The sequence below is a fragment of the Microtus ochrogaster genome, chromosome 5 (genome assembly GCF_000317375.1).
Source record: "Microtus ochrogaster isolate Prairie Vole_2 chromosome 5, MicOch1.0, whole genome shotgun sequence".
NCBI lineage: Eukaryota > Metazoa > Chordata > Mammalia > Rodentia > Cricetidae > Microtus > Microtus ochrogaster.
Window position 1 is genome coordinate 16,641,064 of NC_022012.1, and position 21,132 is coordinate 16,662,195.

Consider the following 21,132-nt stretch of genomic DNA (forward strand, 5'->3'; position numbering starts at 1 on the left):
ATATATCCATGTCTTCTGACAGAGCCACAGTTAGTGCACCTGCATACAGATGGTGATTACCCCAGGAATGGGCCCTGACTTGGTTTTAGGAACACTTGGAAAACAACTCTGCTGGCTTTAACAGGTGGCTGTGGTACCATACTGCATGTATTCACTTTTAGCTATCATACCCTCTTTGGAAGACACTCAGACCCTAGAACCTAACTAGTTAATTCATGCAGCCTGTCAGCCAGTCTTACAACAACAAGCAGCACCCGTGGGGTGCCTGGGATGCTGCCCAGTTGGAAGTAGAGACATGCTAAGTTCCCAGTGTAGGAAAGAGGGCAACAGTATGCACCGGGTGCTAAAAACATGGCTTTCACTCAGAGCTGGTTGCAGATGAAGCTGAGATGAAGATGCCCTCACTGCATTTTGACCTCCAAGGTGTCAAAGGGGGATGGAGCAGAGGCAGTGATGGCAGCGGGATCTGAAGAGGCAAATTTCTGAGGCTGCTGCCCTGTGTCTGGTTTTCCTCCCTCCTCGCTGAGGGATGCAGAGACCTGTTGTCCCCAGTAAGCCTGCTTCTTGAGCCTTCTGTGTGCTTCTGTGCTTCCGCCTGTAGTCCATTCCATGAGGCTTGGCTGCAAGCAAGGAGTGAGGTGGGCACGGAACGAAGATCCCCCGTGCTGGGGACACACAGGAAGAGCCGGCCAGCTAGCTTGTACTTAGCCATTAGACACAGGCAAATTTTGCTCTTTGATTTACAAAAGACCAGGGATGTGATTCAGTGCTGGGGCACCTGAATTCTATTTCTAGCACAGAATAAAATGCTTTATGGTGTGATGTTATTCTCATAACATAGCCAGGAAGTGGAGGAGCAGAGGTCAAGCAAGTCGCTGCACCCCATAGCTAGGCATTTGCTGGAGTTCAAACTCAGGCAGTCTGGATGCAGGGCCCCTGAGATGTCACTGTCTTCTGCAGCTCATTGCCAGGGCCTCATAGCACGGGACAATGGGCCTGCCAGGTATGTTTGTTACCGGTTGCACCTTAACAAATGACATCTCATAGTTTAGCTACACGTGGTGGTGGAATCTCGGCACCTGAAGCAAGACCATGGGTTCAAGTCCACCAAGTTTCAAAAACAAAAACTTCTACCAGATGTGATTCTTATTCCTTGGGTCCTAAGTCTAGACTGGCTAAACTGTGTTCTCTGCTAGAAATTTCACAGAACCAAAACCAAATTGCCAGCAGGGCACTTACTGGAGGACACGGAGAAGAATGCATATCCTGTCACCAAGGATTGGCTGTAGGACTCAGATCTCCACTTCCTTACTGGTTGCTCAGAACGTGCTATTAATAATTTAGCATTTCTCCCAGGAGGCAGTGTGACTCGGTGAGCCATGCCTGATGAGTTCCATCACAGAACCCACACGGTAGAAGAGAAGGAACTCCAGCTAATTGTCTTCTGACCTCCACACAGGTGCCAAGGCACGCCCACATACCCACATGATAAAAATGCCACTTAAAAAGGAACCTAGCATTTCTTGCCATATGGCATGTGTTATGTTTATCAAAGTCAATACTGGCATATGAAATGTGCCCGTGGTTTGGTTAGAAACACCTGGACTACCTCTTCCATCTGTCAAGTGTTGACTCACAAGCGAATCCATCCCTGCAGCAATTCTGAGGATGAAGGGAAGAGAACGGGGCTGGTGTTAGCATTCTGCCCCTCACAGCCATGAAGATGGTTAGTAGGGTGCTCTGGTGAATGTAGACCTGAAGGCTGGGAAAGAGTGGGGTGCAGTCTGAATGTGAGGCCTCGTGAGAGCAGGTGACCAGCACTTTCTGCTAGCTGGCTTTGTGGGCTCAGTCGTCAGCTGAATTTGTAGGGTCATCAACCTGCAGGGTGTGATTTGTGTGTGTGCTATAGGTGTGTCTCTGTGTGTTCCACCACCTGTGTGCCCTGTGTAGTCTAGAAGTCACTGCTGAGTGTCTTACTATGTAGCTCTAGAACTTACTCTGTAGACCAGCCCGCCTCTGCATCCCAAGTGCCACCAGGTCCAGCTCACTCTCTTTGAGACAGGGTTGCTCACTGACTCTGGAGCTCATAGACTGGCTAGACTGCCTGGCCAGTGAGCCTCTTCTGAGACCTGCCTGTCTGAGCCAGTTCCCTCTCCTCTCCCCCAGCACTGGGTCTTCATACTTATTTCAATACAAGGATCTCTCCCTGACCCTTTTCCTGGGCTGGGAGTCAAACTAAGTTTCTACCATTATACTGTCTCCAGCCCTGTGTGACTTTCCTTTATTATTTGGGATTTTTCTTTCTGAAAGAGGATTTCATGTATCCAGGCTGGTTTTAAACTTGGTATGTGTCAGAGGATGGATGACCTTGAACTGATCCCCTTGCCTCCCCTTTACCCCTGTCTGTGATTACAGACAGATTTTACCATTACTAGCTTTGGATTTTAAGTAATTGAATTTTTTAACTTAAGTATTTTTAATTATGTGCACATGCATGAGCATACGAGCGTGTGTGTGAGAGAGACACAGAGAGAAAGACAGAGAGACAGAGAGAGAGACAGATAGACAGATGAAAACAGACAGAGAGCGACAGAGAGAGGGGAGGGGTGGGGAGGATAAACACATGAACACAAGCATCTGCAGAGGCCAGAAGAGGGAGACTGATTTCCTTGAACTGGAGTTAGTTATGGGCCCTTGTGAGCTGCCTGATAAGGGTGCTGGGAACCAAACTCAGGTCCTCTGGAAGTGCAGCACCTGCTCTTAACCGCTGGACCATCTCTCCAGCCCTTCAGTGTTGTATGCATGGGTATTTTGTCTGCTTGTGTGTTCGTGGCTAGTTGTGTGGCTTTGCCCTTGGAGGCAGAAAAGGGTTGTGGGAGGCCCCAGAACTAGACTTACAGCCACCATACAGGTGCTGGGAATCAAGCCTGGGCCTTCTGGAGGAGCATCCAGTACTTTTAGCTGCTGTATCTCCACCCCCAAACCTCCTTTCAAATAAAATATCGATTCTGTGTATGATATTTGGCTGTGTGTATATGTGTTCAGGTGTCCTCAGAGTCAGAGCTGTTGGATCTCCCTGGAGTTGGAATTACACAGGTATAAACTGCCCAGCATGGATGCTCAGAACTGAACTCAGTCCTCTGGAAAGGCAGCAAGTACTCCTTAACCACGAAGCCATCTCTCCTGCCCCAAATCAAATTCTATTTAGTTAATTTGACACAGGGTCTCACTATGTAGCTTTGATTGGCCTGGAACTTGCTATGTAGATCAGGCTGGCCTTGAACTCACAGAGATTAATTGCTTCTGCCTACTGACTGGGATTATTAAGGCATATGCCACCACACGACTCAATATATTTATTCTATATGCAGGAATATTTTAGCTGCATGTATGTGTATGAACCGGTGGCGTGCCTGGTGCCCACATAGCTCAGAAGGCACCGGATCCCTGTGTCTGTGAGCCACTATCTGTATCATACTCCGGTCCTCACAAGAGCAACAAGTACTCTTAACCACTGCGACTTCTCTCCATGTCTCCAGACTGTGGGATGTGTGGGGTGTTGTCTCTGTGACCTATATGGGCTGCAAAGGCAATCTGAGGGAGGCGAGAAGGCAGTCTGCTTCATCAGGACTCAGTAGCCGGTGCTGGTTCTAACTTCTGGTGTCTGACCCGAGTGGTTTATTTTATATTTAAGCACAGCACAATATGGTAAAAACTATGCCAGTAATGATTAACTCAACCCTGCATGCATATGTGAATCTCCTTGAGGACAAAGTAAACAAAGTATAGATCAGATGTGACTACATCAGAACTATTTGTAAAGTCCATAAAGATAGGTTCTATAGATTGACTGAGAAAAAAAAAAAACTTTATAGTAACGGTCTGGAGGATGGACCGATGCCAGAAGTCTCCGGCCACACAGATAGCTCACCAGATTAGAAGGCACATCACTCCAGCTTCTGAGTGAGTAACAGGTAATGCAGTCCCTTCCCCTGAAGGAACGACCTTGTATGCTAGACTTCCAGGCTCCTCTGTGAACAAAGACCTCTGTGCTCCCCCCTACCCCGGAATGTTTTTTTTTTTAAGACTTGCTGTAAGAGAGCCGGGCGATGGTGGCGCACGCCTTTAATCCCAGCACTCGGGAGGCAGAGGCAGGCAGATCTCTGTGAGTTCGAGACCAGCCTGGTCTACAAGAGCTAGTGCCAGGACAGGCTCCAAAGCCACAGAGAAACCCCGTCTCGAAAAACCAAAAAAAAAAAAAAAAAAAGACTTGCTGTGTAGGGACTGGAGAAATGGTTCAGCTGTTCAAGAGTATGAACAGGCCATGTATTGGGTGCACACCTTTAATCCCAACACTCAGGAGGCAGAGACTGGTGGATCCCTGAGCTCAAGGCTAGCCTGGTCTACAGAGGGAGCTTCAGGACAGCCAGGGCTACACAGAAAGACCCTGTCTTGAACACCAAAAAGTGTGTGTACAGTTTTGACTTAACAACAAAATACAGTTTCTCTACCTGTAGGACCACCCCTGACCTCTGTTACAGGCACATGGGTGGGTTGTTCCATGAACATGAGGTAGTGTATGCATGTGTTTTGTGATGCAGTAGGTACTCAGTCTAATGCTTCTCCTGAGTTTATTTCCAGCCATTTTCTGAGTTAGTGCTTCTGTGACGATCTTAGCACCATGAGACGTAGTAAGTGTGGCACAGGCAGGCAGACACACACACACACACACATGCACGCACGCAGCACACACACACACACGCCTCATTGTTACAGGAAACTTCACCCTCCAATCAGCAAATGATGACAGGGGAAGCACATTTTGCAGGTCTCCCCTGGCAGCAAGGCTGGCCTTCAACTCAGATCTCTGCTTCCACCTCTTCCTCTAGGTCCTAGGACTAAAGGTGCGCAGCACTATGCCCCGCTTTTTTGTTTTTGTTTTTATAGAATGGAATTTCCTCGGACTAAGGTGTAGCAGTCTGGGTGGTAACAGGAATACCACCCACGCCTACACTTACAAGTCAGCAACAAGTATTTGATACTACAAGCGTCCGTTTCTGCCTCTCATTTAAAAAGTTAAGAACATGACGGTTAGCATAGAAGGCCATTTGTATATAAAAAGCCCTAGGGCTGGAGATATAGTTAGTTCAGTCTATAAGTGCTTGCCTTGTAAGCATCATCAAGACCCATGTGAAAAAAGTCAAGCATGGTGGTGTATTTCTCTAATCCCAGTGTTGGAGAGGTGAAGACAGCCTAAAATACGTGGGGAACGGTAGGCAAGCGAGGGACTGTGGAAAAAAAAAAGGACATAAGGAGCGACACCTGAGGTTGTCCTCTGCCCCCCCAAACACGCACGCACATGAGCACACAAAAGTTCTATATACACCTGGCATGGTTGGCAAATGCTTTTAGTCCCAGCACTTGGGAGGCAGAGGCAAGCATTTCTCTGTTAGTTTAAAGTCAACCTGTCTACACAGCAGCCCTGGACCTGACAGAGCTATAGTCAGACCCTGTCTCAAAATGAAACAAAACAGCATCCTATTTATTTTGTTGATGACACACAATCCTTTACTTTTTTTCTTCAAAGATACAGTTAGCCCAGGCTGCCTGTGAACTCAGCACCCTTCCTGTACCAGTCCCCAGAGCTGGAATTGGAGGCAAATGCAGACACCTAGGTGTGTGTGAGATATTTCTAAAAAACTCATATGCAAACTGCTAAGCCAACTGGAAAGGGGGTAAAAAAAGGAGTGTGTACCTTTTAGACTTGGACCACCTGTCTGAATTAATAATGACTATATTTAAAAAATAAATCATGAACTTTTATTATCCGGAACCACAGACAAGGGCAAGCCTGAAGTTCCTGGGAGCTGAGTTGCCACACCATGGAGGGCAAAAGCTGGCAACACCCGAGGGTGTTTCCTAAGTCTCCATTACCTCCCCCTGCAATCACAGACACAAGTGACCATCAGGGAAGGGACCAGATGCTGTTGGCAGCCACACCCGGGAGCCCGCCTGCCCTGCGGTGGTCACTTGGTACCAGAGGCGGTGAGAATCCGCCGCTGTGCCAGCTGTCCCTCCTGGTCCTGTCTGTCGCTCTCAGGGGCAGCTCTGTTCTTAGGCCTGCGGGTGGACTTGAGAATCTGCCATCAGCTGTCACTCTGAGTCTGAACTCTCACTTGACTTGGAAGCCTTGTGCTTTCGTTTCTTCTTCTTTTTCTTCTCCTTCTTCCTTTTCTTGTGTTTTTCTTTCTTCTTCTTTTTCTTGCGCTTCTCTCTGCCTGACGAACTGGAGCTGCTCTCATCTTCATCTGAGGTGGAGTCCTCCAGTAACTTCTTTAACTGCTGGATCCTAAACAGATCCATCAGAACCACATTTCACTTAAAGCAGCTGGGAGCAGAGGGAATCATGAATAACTACCTTGCTAAAGACAACCCGGTTCATTGTCCTAAACAGCTGTGCATACTCGGGTAGCCCTTGTAACCCCTAGCAAATGCACACCTACTGAAATACCCTCCGCTGTTTATAGTAATGCAGCTCCTCAAGGACTACAAGACAACTATTAGAAAACCTTTCTGCTTTGGTGACAGGGTCCCAGTGTATTCTAGCTAGCCTCAACTCACGTGTAGTCAAGGGCGACCTTGAACTTCTGATACTCCTGTCTGCACCTCCTAGGTGATGGTGGTATAGGTGTGCATCATAATACCTGGTGTACAAATTCTGGGGATCAAACCACACTCAGGGCCTCATGCATGCTAGGTAAATACTCGACCAAGAAAACTACATCCCTCGCCCCCTTCCTTAATCTTGTCCTTATCTGTCACCTTAGGCTGGCACAGGAGGTCTAGAATTGAAGCCAGCTTGAGCTTCATGCAACAAAACAGACACACAGACACACACACACACACACCCTAACGATACAGCACAATATGACTGTGTCTTGGAATGCCTACTGCTTATTTAGGGAACTGCAGTAGAACCGGCCTACTTCTTACACTGACATCTCTGTTCAGTGACAAGTCTTGTTCTCTCAGCTACTCAGTTAATGTACTAGGATTACAAACTGTCCCTTATATATTGGAATACTTGTTTATAATTCTGTACAGTTTCAGATTTGAAGAGGACATTGGTAGCAATGCGACAGCCTTACCTTACATCCTTTTCATGTCTTTTATTTTCTCGAATTATATCATACATGGGATCTTCATGTGCCTTACAGGTAAGAGAGAGTTAGATTTTTGGTTAGTTATCATGGACTGCTTTATTATGTAAAAATATCTCTATTAACTGAAATTGGTATTTGATGTACCTTTTTTTTCCCCTCTTTATTTAGCCTTGAGTGCCTTCAAACTTTCTGTAGAGCTCAGACTGGCCTTGAATTTTTTATCTTACCTCCTTGGCCTCCTGAGTGCTGGGGTTAGTTAGCTTCCTGAGGCTTGATGACATATGTATCCAAATCTGAGTTTCTTCTCAGGCTAGCTTTGACCTTTCTATGATGTTGGGGACAGCTTTGACCTTAAACTCCTGACCCTCCTGCTTCCACCTCCTAAAGTGCTAGATTACAGCTTTTTGTTACCAGCTTATTCTGAGAAAAGGTCTCACTTTGTCATCCAAGGTCACCACATACTATGTCAGTCAATTACCAAAGTGCTGGGATCCCAAGCAATAAGCACCACAGTCACCTTACAATAAATTTTAACACCCCTCCCCCTCCACGCCAGAAAGGCCTATAATTATTGTCTGCAACAGTTCTTTGCTGACCTGGAACTCACTGGGCAGACCAGGCTGACCCTAACTCATGGCGGTCCTCCTGCTGCAGCCATCTGAATGCTGGATTACAGCTGTGTGCCCATGCCTGGCTTACACTGTAAACACTGTAAGGCTATAAAATGTCTCTCCAATTAGAATATATAGGAAATAACTATTCCATATAAAGAGATACAGGAGGGGCTGTTAAGATGGTCACTAGCTGCTCCTCCAGAGGACATGGTTTCCATTGCCAGCATCTACATGACAGCTCACAAGCCTCTGCACCTCCAGTTCCATGGGCTCTGAAGCCCTCTTCTGGGCTCTCCGGGCATTGCATGCATGAGGTGTACAGACATGCAGGAAAACATCCATCCACATAATAAAAACAAATCTTTTTCAGACCCAGGCCAGCTGGCCTTGGTGAGTTCCCATAGAACATCCCCATTGTCTCAGTGTGTGGGTGCACCCCTCGCGGTCCTGAGTTCCTTGCTCGTGCTCTCTCTCCTTCTGCTCCTGATTTGGACCTTGAGATTTCTGTCCGGTGCTCCAATGTGGGTCTCTGTCTCTGTCTCCTTTCATCGCCTGGGATAAAACCGGACTCGCTGAACATAGTGGACAATGAGGACTACTGAGATCTCAAGAACAATGGCAATCGGTTTTTGATCCTACTGCACGTACTGGCTTTGTGGGAGCCTAGGCAGTTTGGATGCTCACCTTACTAGACCTGGATGGAGGTGGGTGGTCCTTGGACTTCCCACAGGGCAGGGAACCCTGACTGCTCTTTGGGCTGAAGAGGGAGGTGGACTTGATTAGGGGAGGGGGAGGGAAATGGGAGGCGGTGGCGGGGAAGAGACAGAAATCTTTAATAAAAAAAAAAAAATCTTTAAAAACTGTAAATAATGACCTCTAACAAGGCAATTCTGCTTCTCCTGAGTGCAGGGGTTACAGGCATGAGGTAGCACCTTTGAGTCAGGCAAGCATAGAAGCCCGGGACTCCCCTTGTTTTTGGTTATGCATTGCTAGCCTAGGCACACACTCTAAACAATGGAGGAAGCTCCTCTTCCCAGTGGTCTCCAAGCACATACGAAATCCGTCGAGTGTGAAGGTACAAATGTAGAGAGCAAGCTGTGCTAGACAGGTTTTAGGGTCATGTGTGATAAGAAAAACTTTTTTGTGCATGAGGGAGAGAGGAGACAGGGTTTCTCTGCCCTGGTTGTCCTGGAACTCGCAGAGATCTGCCTGCCTCTGCCTCTGCCTCTAAGTGCTAAGATTAAAGGTGTGCACCACTATGCCCAGCCACTAAGTGAACTTTTAGGGAGAATGCTTAGTTATCATCTTATGCCTATGTATAATGTATGTGCATATCATTAAATCAAATGTATTATGGTAAGGGACAAGTTCAGAAAAAAAAGTGGTTCTATTAATCTATTAATCAAAATAAAGACCCACTCTATGCCTAGTGAACAAAGCCTCTGTTCTTTAGACCCCATAAAAAGAAGTCAAGGACCAGAACCAGGCCCTCCATCCCTTGATGCATGTGGCCTTGTGTCAATCTTTTTGTTGTTTGTGTTTTAGAGGCAGGATCTCACTACATATCTCTGGCTGGCATAGAATTCATTCTGTAGACCAGGCTGGCCCAGACAAGAGAGCCACCTGCCTCTGCCTCTTGAGTGCTGGGATTAAAGGTGTGTACCATGCCCAGCTCTCCTATGTCAGTCTTGATAGATTCATTCCTAACATGTTCTGTTGCTTTGATTTGAATGACGTACTTTTGCTCTTTGCAAATCTGTGTGTGGTTTTATGTCATTATCTTTCAAACAGCATTTTAGTTTTTATTTAAGTGCATGTGTGAATGTATGCCATGTATGTGGGGGTGCCCATGGAGGCCAGAAGAGGGGTCATATACCCTAGAACTGGAGTTACAGCAGATTTAAGCTACTGAATGTGGGTGCTGGAAACTAATGTGGGTCCTCTGGAAAAGGGGCCAAGTGCCTTTAAGCATTGAACAATCTCTTCAGTCCTATCATTATTATTTTAACATTTAATGTGTGTGCGCGTACGTGTGTGTGTGTACAGCAATGTGCACACACTTGTGTGCTTATGGAGGTCAGAGGACAACTTTCAGAAGTCTCCTTTTCCGTCCACATGGGTTCTGGGGATCAAACTCAGGCCAGCTGGCTTGGCATTGGTGCCTCTACCCCCAGAGCTAAGAATACAGAAATAGGGGTCAAAAAGGTGGCTTGGTGGCTAGACTTGTCAACAAGATTGGCCACCTGAGTCTGACCCCCTAAGACCCACGTGGCAGGAGAGAACTGACTTTCAGGCTGTCCCACATCCACAAGGGCCATGGCAAACGCAAACTCACACACACAATAAATATTAAGAAAAATTTGGATAAAAAAGGAAGAGCCTAAGAAACACCCAGCCTGGACCTGACCACTGCTAGAACAACTACTGAAAGATCTAAGCACTTAGAACACAGGCTGGGGTGTGGCTCAGTTGATCTAAGCACTTAGAACACAGGCTGGGGTGTGGCTCAGTTGGTAGAGAGCAAAGAGAGACGTAAAAATAAACTCAAAAATCTATTCTCTCATCAACCAGTTATAATCATTGTTAATTTTGGTATACCTTATTATTACTATTATTTAAAAACTTTTCAAGACAGGATTTCTCTGTGTAACAGTCCTGGAACTCACTTTGTAGTCCAGGCTGGCCTCAAACTTACAATTGGCCTGCCTCTGCCTCCCAAGTGCGGGGATAAAAGGCACATGTCATCAGTGCCTGGCTAATTTTGGGGGTATATTTTATAAAGAATTTGAGCCATAAGATATATGAAACTTTTGTTTCTTTCTTTTGTTAAAGAGAGAGTCTCAGTGTGTAGCCCTGTGGGCCTGGAACTTGCTGTGGAGACCAGGCTGGCTCTAGCTTGGAGACAGAAGTGGCTTGTCTCCGAGTGATGGGACTACAGATACGTACTCCCAGGCACAACCACAGGTTGTTTTTCACTTGGGTTTTCCTGAGCCCCTTTCCCTAACAGTCTGCAGTCTTCAACATCATAATGCTGTGACTGGGACTCTACGGGGTGCACAATGCTCCCCTAGAATGCAGGAGGCCCTGGGTTCAAGCTCTAACATCGCAGAGTCTAGACCATGCTTTCCCTTTTTCATTTTCATTTTCGAGAATTTCCTTTGCTCGTGTTTTTGCATGTGTATACAGGTGCACCTGTTAGTGCATGTCTGTGTATGTGTGTGATTATGTGTGCATGTGTGTACGTGCAAATGTCAAAGCCCATGGTTGACTTCAGGAGTCTTTTCCCAGTGTTATACATCTTATTCACTGAGGCAGGGTATCTCAGTTGAAGTCAGAGTCCCCAAGGCAGCCAATCTAGACAGCTAGTCTTCTCAGCAATCCCCTTTCTACCCTCTGTCTCTGACATCGGTGGGTTGCTATGCCTACCTAGCATTTGCATGGATGATGGAGAGTCACACTCCTGTCCTTGTGCTTGCTTGGCAAGAGCTATTATCCACTAAGTCAACCCCTGAGTCCCTGGAGAAAGTGCTTTGATGTTTTGTTTCGTGAGACAGGCTGTTGCTATGAGACCCAAGCTGGCCTCATGCAGGGTCTTTCTGAGGTTTCCTGAGTGCAGGACTGCAGACATGGCTCACTACCCCTGGCCCTGCTGACCTCACTCCACATACCCTGACAACCTTAGTGCACAGATGGAGCCTTGCTTGGCAGAATTAGTTCCTGATGTGAATGAACACTTCCAAGAGGTGATTTGTGAGAAGGTGGGAGCGCTTGCTCGTCTGTCTAGCAAGTATACACTTTCAGCTCCAAAGACACATCTTAAGTTTACATGGGAACAAAACCCCCTCTCCTGAGTGCATTTATATATAGTAAACTACAAAGGGTCGAACACACGGTGCTGGCTTTGAGAAAACAAATCGCCATTCCTCAGGCTAAGTAAAGAATATCTGTCGTCTGTCTGTCTTTGTTTGTTTGTCTTTCCCTGCGGTGCTGTGGGCTGACCTCAGGCTCTGCACACGCTGGACAAGCACCCTACCACCGAGCTGGACAAGCACCCTACCACGGAGCTGTCTACATCCAGCTCCAGCCCTTTCAAACTTTCTTTCTCAATTTGAGACAAGATCTCACTAAGTAGCTCAGCTTATTCTTGAACTTTCAGTTCTCCATGTCAATGTTAAATAACATTTTAACAGGAGTCTTTCCCTCCCTTTTCTTTTTTCCCCTTCTGAGCTGTCTCTGAAGGGCCTTATATAGATAGAGCAGGTTGGCTTCAAATTCACTCAGTAGCCAAGGTTGACTTTGAACTCATGATCCTTCTGCCCCTACCTCCCAAGTGATGGCATTACAGGCATGCACTATTGTGGTTGCTTTATGTGGTGCTGGGGCTGGAACCAACAAGAGGTCTGTGCGTGCCACAGCAGCACTCTACCATAGGAGCGACACACCCAGCCCCAGTTCTTGTTACAGAGGTTATCTGTTACAGAGGCATGACGGGTGTGTGTGTTTCTAGAGCACAAGTTCACCAGTGACGATCTACCTCCTAAAGGTCACCATCCCAAGACTGTTAATATCGACAGTGCAGGGTTTACTTACAACTCGGAACTGTTCTAACTTCTGGTTGCCTTTGATAAAGAAAGGGCATTCTTTGTCGCCTGTTCGGTGGCCATACCGTTTGCAACGCCAACCTAAAGCCAAAGAAAAACATTTCTGTAAAATATGGTCTCACTTCAGTGAGATAACGGTTTAGTTGATCAAATTTTTCATTAGACTCCAATTCTAAAACACACAAAGGATTAACGGATGAAAACACCAAGATCCCAGAAAATAACAAAGGGTAACTAATTGCTTCCTCGAATCTTGTTAGGAGTGAATGTCCATCATCAAATATTTATGAGCAATACAATGTTTTTAGCAGGTTTCACTCCATTTCTCAGAGTACAGCAGGGGCTGGCAAGAGGGTCAGCCATGATTCCAGCACTCACACGGTGGCTCAGGAGCACCTGCAATTCCAGTTCTAAGAGACCCAAAGCTCTCTTTTGGCCTCTAAGGGCCGCCATATGCAGGTGGTGCAGATGAACTCATGTGAGCACACACACACACACGTAAACAATTAAAAGGGGAGCAGAGTGAGTCCCTCTCATTTGAAATGGCTCTGATTCTGAGGGCCGAGGTTTAGCTTAGGGAGAGAGTGGCTTTGCACACAGCACACTCCAGACTCTGGGTAAAACCTCCAGTTTCACTGGAGTAGTGTCTTCCTTAGGCTGAGTAAACCATGCACACCCGCCCCCACACAGCCCAGGCTCAAATTCCTAGACTTCGGTGACACTTTCCTCTGCAATGCAAGGACTTCAAGGACACACGACTCCATCAAGCTTTACAGAGCCTCATTTTATATCTTTATTAACGACAGGGTCTCACTATGTAGCCACGGTTAGCCTGGAATTCTCAGATTGCCTGTCTCTCACTTGGGGTGCTTGGGTTAAAGGCCTGCACCCTAACACCTGATACTGTTTTGTGTATGTATTTGACTGTGAGTTTGTACATGTGAAGGCAGTGCCTGAAGAGGCCAGCTGAGAGTGTGGGACCCTCTGGAACTGAAGTTACAGGTGGCTGTGAGACACTTGACATGGGTGCTGGGAGCTGAACTGTGGTCCTCTAAAGAGCCCTATGCACTCTTAACTGCAGAGCTGCTTCTCCAGCTTCAGCTTCGTTTTTAAGCAAAACAACAATTTCTCTTAAAATGTAGTGTCATTAGAATTATACAGGTTAGCCTGGAAAGCAGAGAAACTGCAGGTGTTTAGAGAGGTTTTGGCCCCGAGGAATCAATGTAACACACGAACACACACACTCCAAGTCGATGAAAGCAAGCGTGCAACTGAGGGTTTCACTGGACGCTCCTTGGTGATCGGCGCAGTGACGAGATCCCAGCATTGCCCTCACATCTTTTCATCCCGTCAGGCAGCTGCTTGGGGATGATGAGCCAAGCGCCAATTAGGTGCTGACCAAGGAGGTCAGGAAGCAAGAGCGCTGTAAAGATGAGCTGCTTTGGCCCATGCTAAACAACCACAGAAAGCTTGTTGTTGAAGGGAGCAATTGTCCTCTGTGGCATGTGCATGTGCTTAAGAGAGTGTAGGACTCATGTCTAGGTCGGACAGGAAGTCACGTGCCCTCCTCTACCAGTTCTCTGCCTTATTCCCCTCAGACGGGTTTACCACAAACTTGCTGTATGGCTGGCCGTCAAGCTCTCAGGATCTGTCTCTACTGTCTAATGGTTTTCCCGGTGTGAACAGCCATTTGCATCATCTTACGTGGGTGCTGGGGAGTCTAGTCCTCATGTGTACCCACCACTTTAACTTACAGAGAGAGACAGACCTAGAATCCTAGTACTAGGGAGGATGTGGCAGGCCTACCCTGAGTTCCAGGCTAACAAGTGCCATGGTAAAGAATTCTGGCTCAACCTCCCCTTCACTAATCCAAAACAGCATCAGGAAGAAAGACCACATTCTAAACTAATGCTGTACGTCATCAAGGGGCACGGCTGGATATGCACACATCCCAGCCCGTGTTAGCTCTGCTCAAGATTATCTTAAACGAAGGTGATGTGCTGCATAGCCCCGGGGCAGACCCGTAATCCCAGCACTCAGGAAGCCGAGACAGCAGGATTTCTAATTCAAGACCATGCTGGGCCATATAAGGAGATGGCATCTCAAAACAACAACAACAACAACAACAACAACAACAACAACAACAACAACAACAAAATGATGATCCTTGTAATTCTAAGTGTGGCTCACAGAAAAGGTGACAACCCCCTCAGCATGTGAATAGCCTGACTGCAGAGCTGTACTGGCAGCCATAGGGGCGGTGGCAGCTCTGCGGCAGAGGGTCTACTTTGCACAAGAGAGATACTGTAGTACAGAGAACACAGGCAGACAGACAGACAGACAGATGGGATGGGGATTGTGATATGCAGACTTAAGGGTTCTAGAATCATTTTTCTTTTATATATTTTTCAATATTTTGTTGTTATTTTAATGTGTGCAGGTGTTTTGCCTACATGTATGTCTGTCTATACACTACATTCATGCCTGGTGCCTGTGGAGGCCAGAAGAGGTCAATGGGTCCCCTGGAACTGGAGTCACCACATAGGTGCTGAGAATGGAATCCCAGTCCTCTGGAAGACTAATGTGCTGGTTTGAATGAGGATGGCCCCTAAGATGTTGGAATACTTTGCTCCCAGTTTGAAACCGTTTGGGGAAAGATTAGGAATCGCCTTGTCTTTGGGGTTGGGCTCTGAAGTTTCAAAAGCCCATACCATTCCCAATTAGTTCCCTGCTTCGTGCTTGTGGATGAGTCACAAACTCTCAGCGACTGCCCCAGCACCACACCTGCCTCACTCTCTGAAATAAGCCCCAAATTAAACACTTCTTCTTTTTTTAAGTTGCCCTGTACATAGTGTTTTATCATGGCAACACGGAAGTAAGCAGGACTAACAGCCAGTGTTCTTATCTACCAAGTCATCTCTCCAGGCCCAGAACGACTTTTCTTACCAGAGTCAAGGAACATATGCAGGTTCCTGTACAAGCGTGGTCTGCTTTGTAGGACCTGAAGCTTCTATCATTTGGTGAAGAAGTGGGTAAATGGTTGTGAGAAAACAAACACAAAAACATCTTGCCTTCAGAAACTGAACACCATCATATGCAAATATGAACAAGAACACACTGTACACCGCTAGGAACACAAGACTCTTGACCATCTATAAACATGGATTCATTGAGAATCCATTTAATGACGAATATACACAGAGGTCCCTCAATATGGGCCTATAGTGACATTTCAGTTGTATTTTAATAAATAAAGCTCGCCTGAAGATCAGAGAGCAAAACAGCCTCATGCTGGGCACCATTTGTTGTATGATTAATAAAAACCAAGAGACAGAAATTAGGGTTCAACCTGAAGGTCAGAAAAGCAAAACAGCCAACCACTGGGTTTTACCTCTACCTCAGTTAGAAATGTCAGTTCTGTAGGGTAAAAAGACAACTGGGACAAGAAACCAACCAATCACTGCCAGCACCCTGACTCTGAACCCAGAGTAGAGAAACAAACATGCCCTGGATCTGAGACCTGGGCCAGGGAGAGAAACATCTTTATCCCCGAACCCCAGACTAAAGACATGTGCCCTGGCTATGAAACTAGTATCAAAGAAACACACTTTGTCCCTAGAATCAGAGCCAGTGAAAGAAATATGCCCTGGTCCTAAGATTAGAGTCGAAAAGCTAAAAAGGACCAGTGAAAGAAACACAGTTTGGCCATGAAGGCAGAGCCATCTCTGCCCCTGATCAGCTAAACTGACCAATCCCTGAGCAGGGAAAAACTAACCAATCCCCCTTCTCCCTGGGAAAACTCCGCCTCCTAGGATGCCCTATATAAGCCTCTCCACTACTTCAGTTAAAGGCTGCCCCCAAGGCTGCAGGTAGTCCCTCCCTGGCAGAGGCCAGGGGAGGAAAAGTAACAACTTTTCCCCAGGGCTGGAGGAGATTGCTACATTTAGCATAGTGTTAGTAGAAGTAACATCTTGGGCTGCAGAAGAAGCAGATAGCTCTGCTAGGAGCTCCCTTAATGGAACAGAGCAGAGCTCAGCTGTAGCTGCTCTCCATGAGAAGAGCAGGATCCCTACATCCTGCGGGGAGACCATCCCCCACAACACCCAGCTTCAGGTAGCCTGGCTTCCCACTAGTCAGGACACCTTTCCTCCAGGGCTCCAGCCTCCAGAGCTGTCCGAGTGTGGCTCTACACCCCCAGAGCTGTCCTAGAGCATCTCTAAGTATATCCTGGCTTCCCCATAAACCAGGATATCCCAATACCACTACTGTACCACGTTCCCCTACAAATTCTGCCTCCAGGAGTCTCAGAATGAGACTGTGAGAGCTGTCCCCTCTCTTCTTATAATTCTCTCTAGTGCTGGGATTAAAGACATGCACCACTACTGCCCTGTTTTTATAGCAAACTAATGTAGCTATTGGGATTAAAGGTGTGTGTCACCACTGCCTGGTCTGTAAGGCTGATCAGTGCAGCTATTTTACTCTCTGAACTTCAAGCAAGCTTTATTTATTAAAATACAAATGAAATATCACTACATGGGCCAGGAGATAACCTTCGTAAATCTATTCTCTTTGCTTACTTATTTTATTTCTGAGTGTTTTACCTGCATGTGTAATGCATATGCGCTTGGTGTCCTCAGAGGTCAGAAGAAAATAACCTAGCTCTGAACTGGAACTATGGACAGCTGTGAGTGATCACGTGGGTGCTGGGAACCAAACCCAGGTAGTCTGCAAGGGCAACAAGGAGCTTTTAATTGCTGAGTCATCTCTCCAGCCCCAATCTGTTCTTTCTTAAAAGTAATGAGAAGTTCTAGGCCAGTCTCAAGCTATAGACTGGGAGTCTGTCTGGAAACAAACACAGGGCTCAGTAGTTAAGAGCTCTTATAGCTCTTAGGACTCTTGCAGAGGACCTCAGTTCAATTCCCACATGTTGAGCAGCTCATAACTCTAGTTTAAGGGAATACATGTACATAATTAAAAATAACAAAAATCAATTTGGGGGCCCTGGACAGCTGAGTCAGCAGTTAGGATCAGATATTGTTCTTATAAAGGACCTAAGTTTTGGTTCTGAGCACCCATGTCAAGAAGCTCAACCATCTCTGGCACTACAGGACATCTGCAATCACATATATGTCTCCTTACCACCACACATATACACATAATAAAAATAAACCTTAAAAAAATTTCTAAACAAGTAATAAAAATAGTAACAATTTTGTCCAAAACAGTCTTTAGCTTTTTACAAATTAGTCACAGGCTTTTTCCACTGTGAGAAAAAAAATTCTAATCAAAGGTAGTTGGCTTATCACGGGTTAATATTCCATAAAACAATCCCATCTTCAAACTCTGTACAATGTTTACTTTGTTGTTATGCTATGGTTGCAGTGCCTGCCTATGTCTGTGGGCCATGTACACGCATGCAGTGCAGCCAGCAGAGCGCACTGGGTCTTCGGGAACTGGAGTTACAAACCTCTGAGCCTCCACGTGGGTGCTGGGGTCCCGACTCTGGGTCCTCTGCAAAAGCACCTGGTACTCTTACTGCTGACCGTGTCTCCAGTCCGCACCGGGCATTCACCAGTTTAGTCTCTCCCACCAGGGAGAAGTTGTTTACCCAAAGGCCCTGCAAGTACCCCAGGAACTTGGAGAGCCTCAGCTACTGCTCCCACCCAGATTCCTTCATTTCCTCTGCTATGTAGCCAATCATGAAAGCCTGTGATGCTGGACCCTGTCCACTGGGGGAAAGGCACAGACATGGCTGCATTAGAGCAGAAATTAAGTGCACTTATGGCCACAGTGTGTCTGGGAGCCTGGCTTAGGTCAGGGGACACCCTTTTTACCAACAGCAACAGCCTTACTGTTTCTTTCTCTTTGTTCTTGTTTCTTTGGGTAATATCTGAATATCTGCTTCCAATACAACAATCTACGGAACATGATTTCCAGAAAATCCACTCAACCTTGGTGGGAAATGTCACCTCTGGTCAACCCTGGTGAGAAGTGCCACTTCTGGTCTCTGAACTGGGCCACTCCCAATGTTCTTGTCCTAGGTCAGTAACAGTCTGACCAAAGTCAGCATGAGGTCTAAGCTCCTTAAAAGGACACAGCCACATGGCACTGCCACTATTTGATCGTCTCAAAGACCCCTGGAAAAGCCACACCTATAAGTTACTTGCCTAAGCACATCATTCATTCTATAGGAAAGACAATCTTTCAAAACACTGGCTGAAAATAATGGCTTGTTTAACATCTAGTCCACGCTGGCTAGTTTTATGTCAATTTAACACAAACTAGTCATTTTGAATAAGGGAACCTCGTTTGAGAAAATGCCTCCATCAGATTGCCTATAAGCAAGTCTATAGAGCATTTTCTTGATCAATAATTACTATAGGAGGGCCCAGGTGTAGGTGGTGCCCTCCTCTGGGCTGGGCACTACCAGTCCTGGGTGTGGAAAGAAAGCAGGCTAAGTAAGCTAAGGAGAGCAAGCCAGTAAGCAGCATTTTTCCATGGCCCCTGCATCAGCTCCTGCCTCCAGGTTCCTGCCCTGTTTGAGTTCCTGTCCTGACTTCCCTCATAGTCCTTCGTGGACTGTGATTTAGGATATCTAAGTCAAATAAACTCTTTTTCCTCGAAGCAAACTAAGACACATTGTCAGGCTGATTATCAACCTGGCACACAAGAACCCAGTCATACACTTACAGGAACCACTGGGGACTGGTGCACTCAAAGAGCCTCTACAGGTCCTCACCACCCTGGTCATCTAGAGCTGTACACATCCGCCATCCATAGAAACCCAACACTCTCCCTTCTGTGTGACCTGGGGCCTGGGAAGACAGGCTTTTAAAGGCTGATGAGAGCCAAGCGTGGTGATATACATCTGTAGTTCCTGTTACTCAGAAGGGTATGGCAGGAAGATTAGACAACATAGCAAGACCTGACCAGAAGAGGAGAGCAAGTTAAAGCAGGGATCTAACCTGTATCAGCTCTGAGGAGGCATGGTATCAATGTCCACACACACATGCAAGCATACACACGTGCATATGCACACACAGACACAGACGCACACACACCCTTCCTCTTGGAAAAAGATAGGTTTCCTAGATTAAAGCAGTTGAAGAATACCTGACAAATTCTTACCTGAGTGCTAGCCACTGAGCCGCATACTACAGAGGACACACACTTTCAGAGTCACTCCATGAAGTTACTAAAGCTAAGAGAAGTTTTCAAGAAAAAAGTATAACAAACAACAGTATAGGTAATAAAGATGTTAAACCTCGAAACATTTTCTGTCTAAAGCATAAGAGCCAAAATGTTCAAAGAAATGACTGAAGCGGGCTAGGCGTGGTGGCACACACCTTTAATACCAGCACTTAATACCAGGACGCAAAGGCAGGAGGATCTCTATGAGTTCCCAGACAGCTTGGTCTGCACCCTGTGTTCAGAAACCCTGTCTCAGAAAAGAACAACAACAATTGAAAGCTGAGACAGGAGGATGGAAATTCAAGGCTTCCTTGGGTGCAGAGGAAGCTCCGAGTCAGCCTGGACCACATAGTGAGGCTGCATCTCACAATGAAACATACAAAGAGAATGGGGTGCAGTTCACGGTGCAGAGCTTGCCTTGCATGTGTGAAGCCCTGTGCTCAGTGGATAATACAAAACAAACACAAAAACAAGAAAAAAAGAGTGAGAGAAGATAGAAGAACGTTTGATAAAATGTCAAAACCCAAATTTGGTAAAACAATAATAAGAATGCCCAGAACCAGGCAGGCATGGTGGCACATCTGTATCTTAGCACTGTGGAGACTCTGGGCTAGTCTGAGAATAACCCGCCTTTAAAAAACTCAAACTAAAGCAAAATAGAACAACGCCAGGAAGCTAAAAAGACTTAACCAAGAGGGTAAGTTCAGAGAGATCCAACTGTAATGGTGTCAGGAAAAAGCTGTACATTGCTGTAGGCAGACTTCCAGAAGCCCACAAGGACTTTTCATTAGGAATTAAGCAGACCAGAGGCCGGGGTACTCGTCAGTGCTAACATGCTGGTTTAGCATGTGTGAGGCCTGGGTTCACTCTCCATCCATCTGTGGACGTCAAAAGACAGTAAAAGTGCTAAAAGAGTCAAAATTCTCTGTCATGAACTCCTCAGTGGAAGAGGAAAATGAGGAAGCTCACCTGATAAAGTGGGCAGGACTTTAAGGGGTGTAGATAAGTATTAAGGTACTTGCACCATGTGCCAGGCTCTGTTCGTGATCCCCAGCACCACAAAACAAACCGACTTGAGAGAATCTGTTGTGAGTAGATTTGCCTTTAAAGAACAGGTGAAGCTGAAGCTATGAAAGGCACTGGGTGGTCCCTCAGATACTAAAAAGAAATACCGACAGCCCACAGGAAAGTCAAACAGGAAAAGAAAGCTCCAATGGACTTCTCGTAATCTCATAAATCTGGGAGGCTACAGATGCTCAGCTGTTAAGAGCACAGGTTGCTCTTGCAGAGGACCTGGGTTCGACTTCCAGGACTTACACGGTGGCTCATAACTGTCTGTAACACCAGGTTCTAGGGTCTTCTGATCTCTGAGGGCACCAGGCATGCACATGGTGCACACGCATACATATGGACAAAACCACTCACATATTAAATAAACTGAATAAACCTTTTAAAAACTCCATGGTGGCACAGCCTAACATACCAAAAGTCGATGGGGAGCCCAAGGCAGGAGCACTGCGATTTCAAAATCAGTCTGGGACCAGGTACAGAGGCATACACCTT

General features: G+C 46.4%; 1 protein-coding gene across 1 annotated transcript in view; it reads right to left on the minus strand.

Annotated features, from left to right (window-relative positions):
* Positions 1 to 5,580: 5,580 nt before the first annotated feature.
* Rp9 (RP9, pre-mRNA splicing factor) overlaps positions 5,581 to 21,132 on the minus strand; it is a 32,974-nt gene continuing 17,422 nt past the window's right edge. The window contains exons 4-6 of the mRNA XM_005346953.3: positions 12,368 to 12,459; positions 7,149 to 7,210; positions 5,581 to 6,349 (exon numbers count right to left, since the gene is read on the minus strand). Of these exons, the coding sequence (XP_005347010.1) occupies positions 6,154 to 6,349; positions 7,149 to 7,210; positions 12,368 to 12,459 (350 nt within the window). The 3' untranslated portion in view covers positions 5,581 to 6,153. The remainder of the gene's footprint in view (positions 6,350 to 7,148; positions 7,211 to 12,367; positions 12,460 to 21,132) is intronic.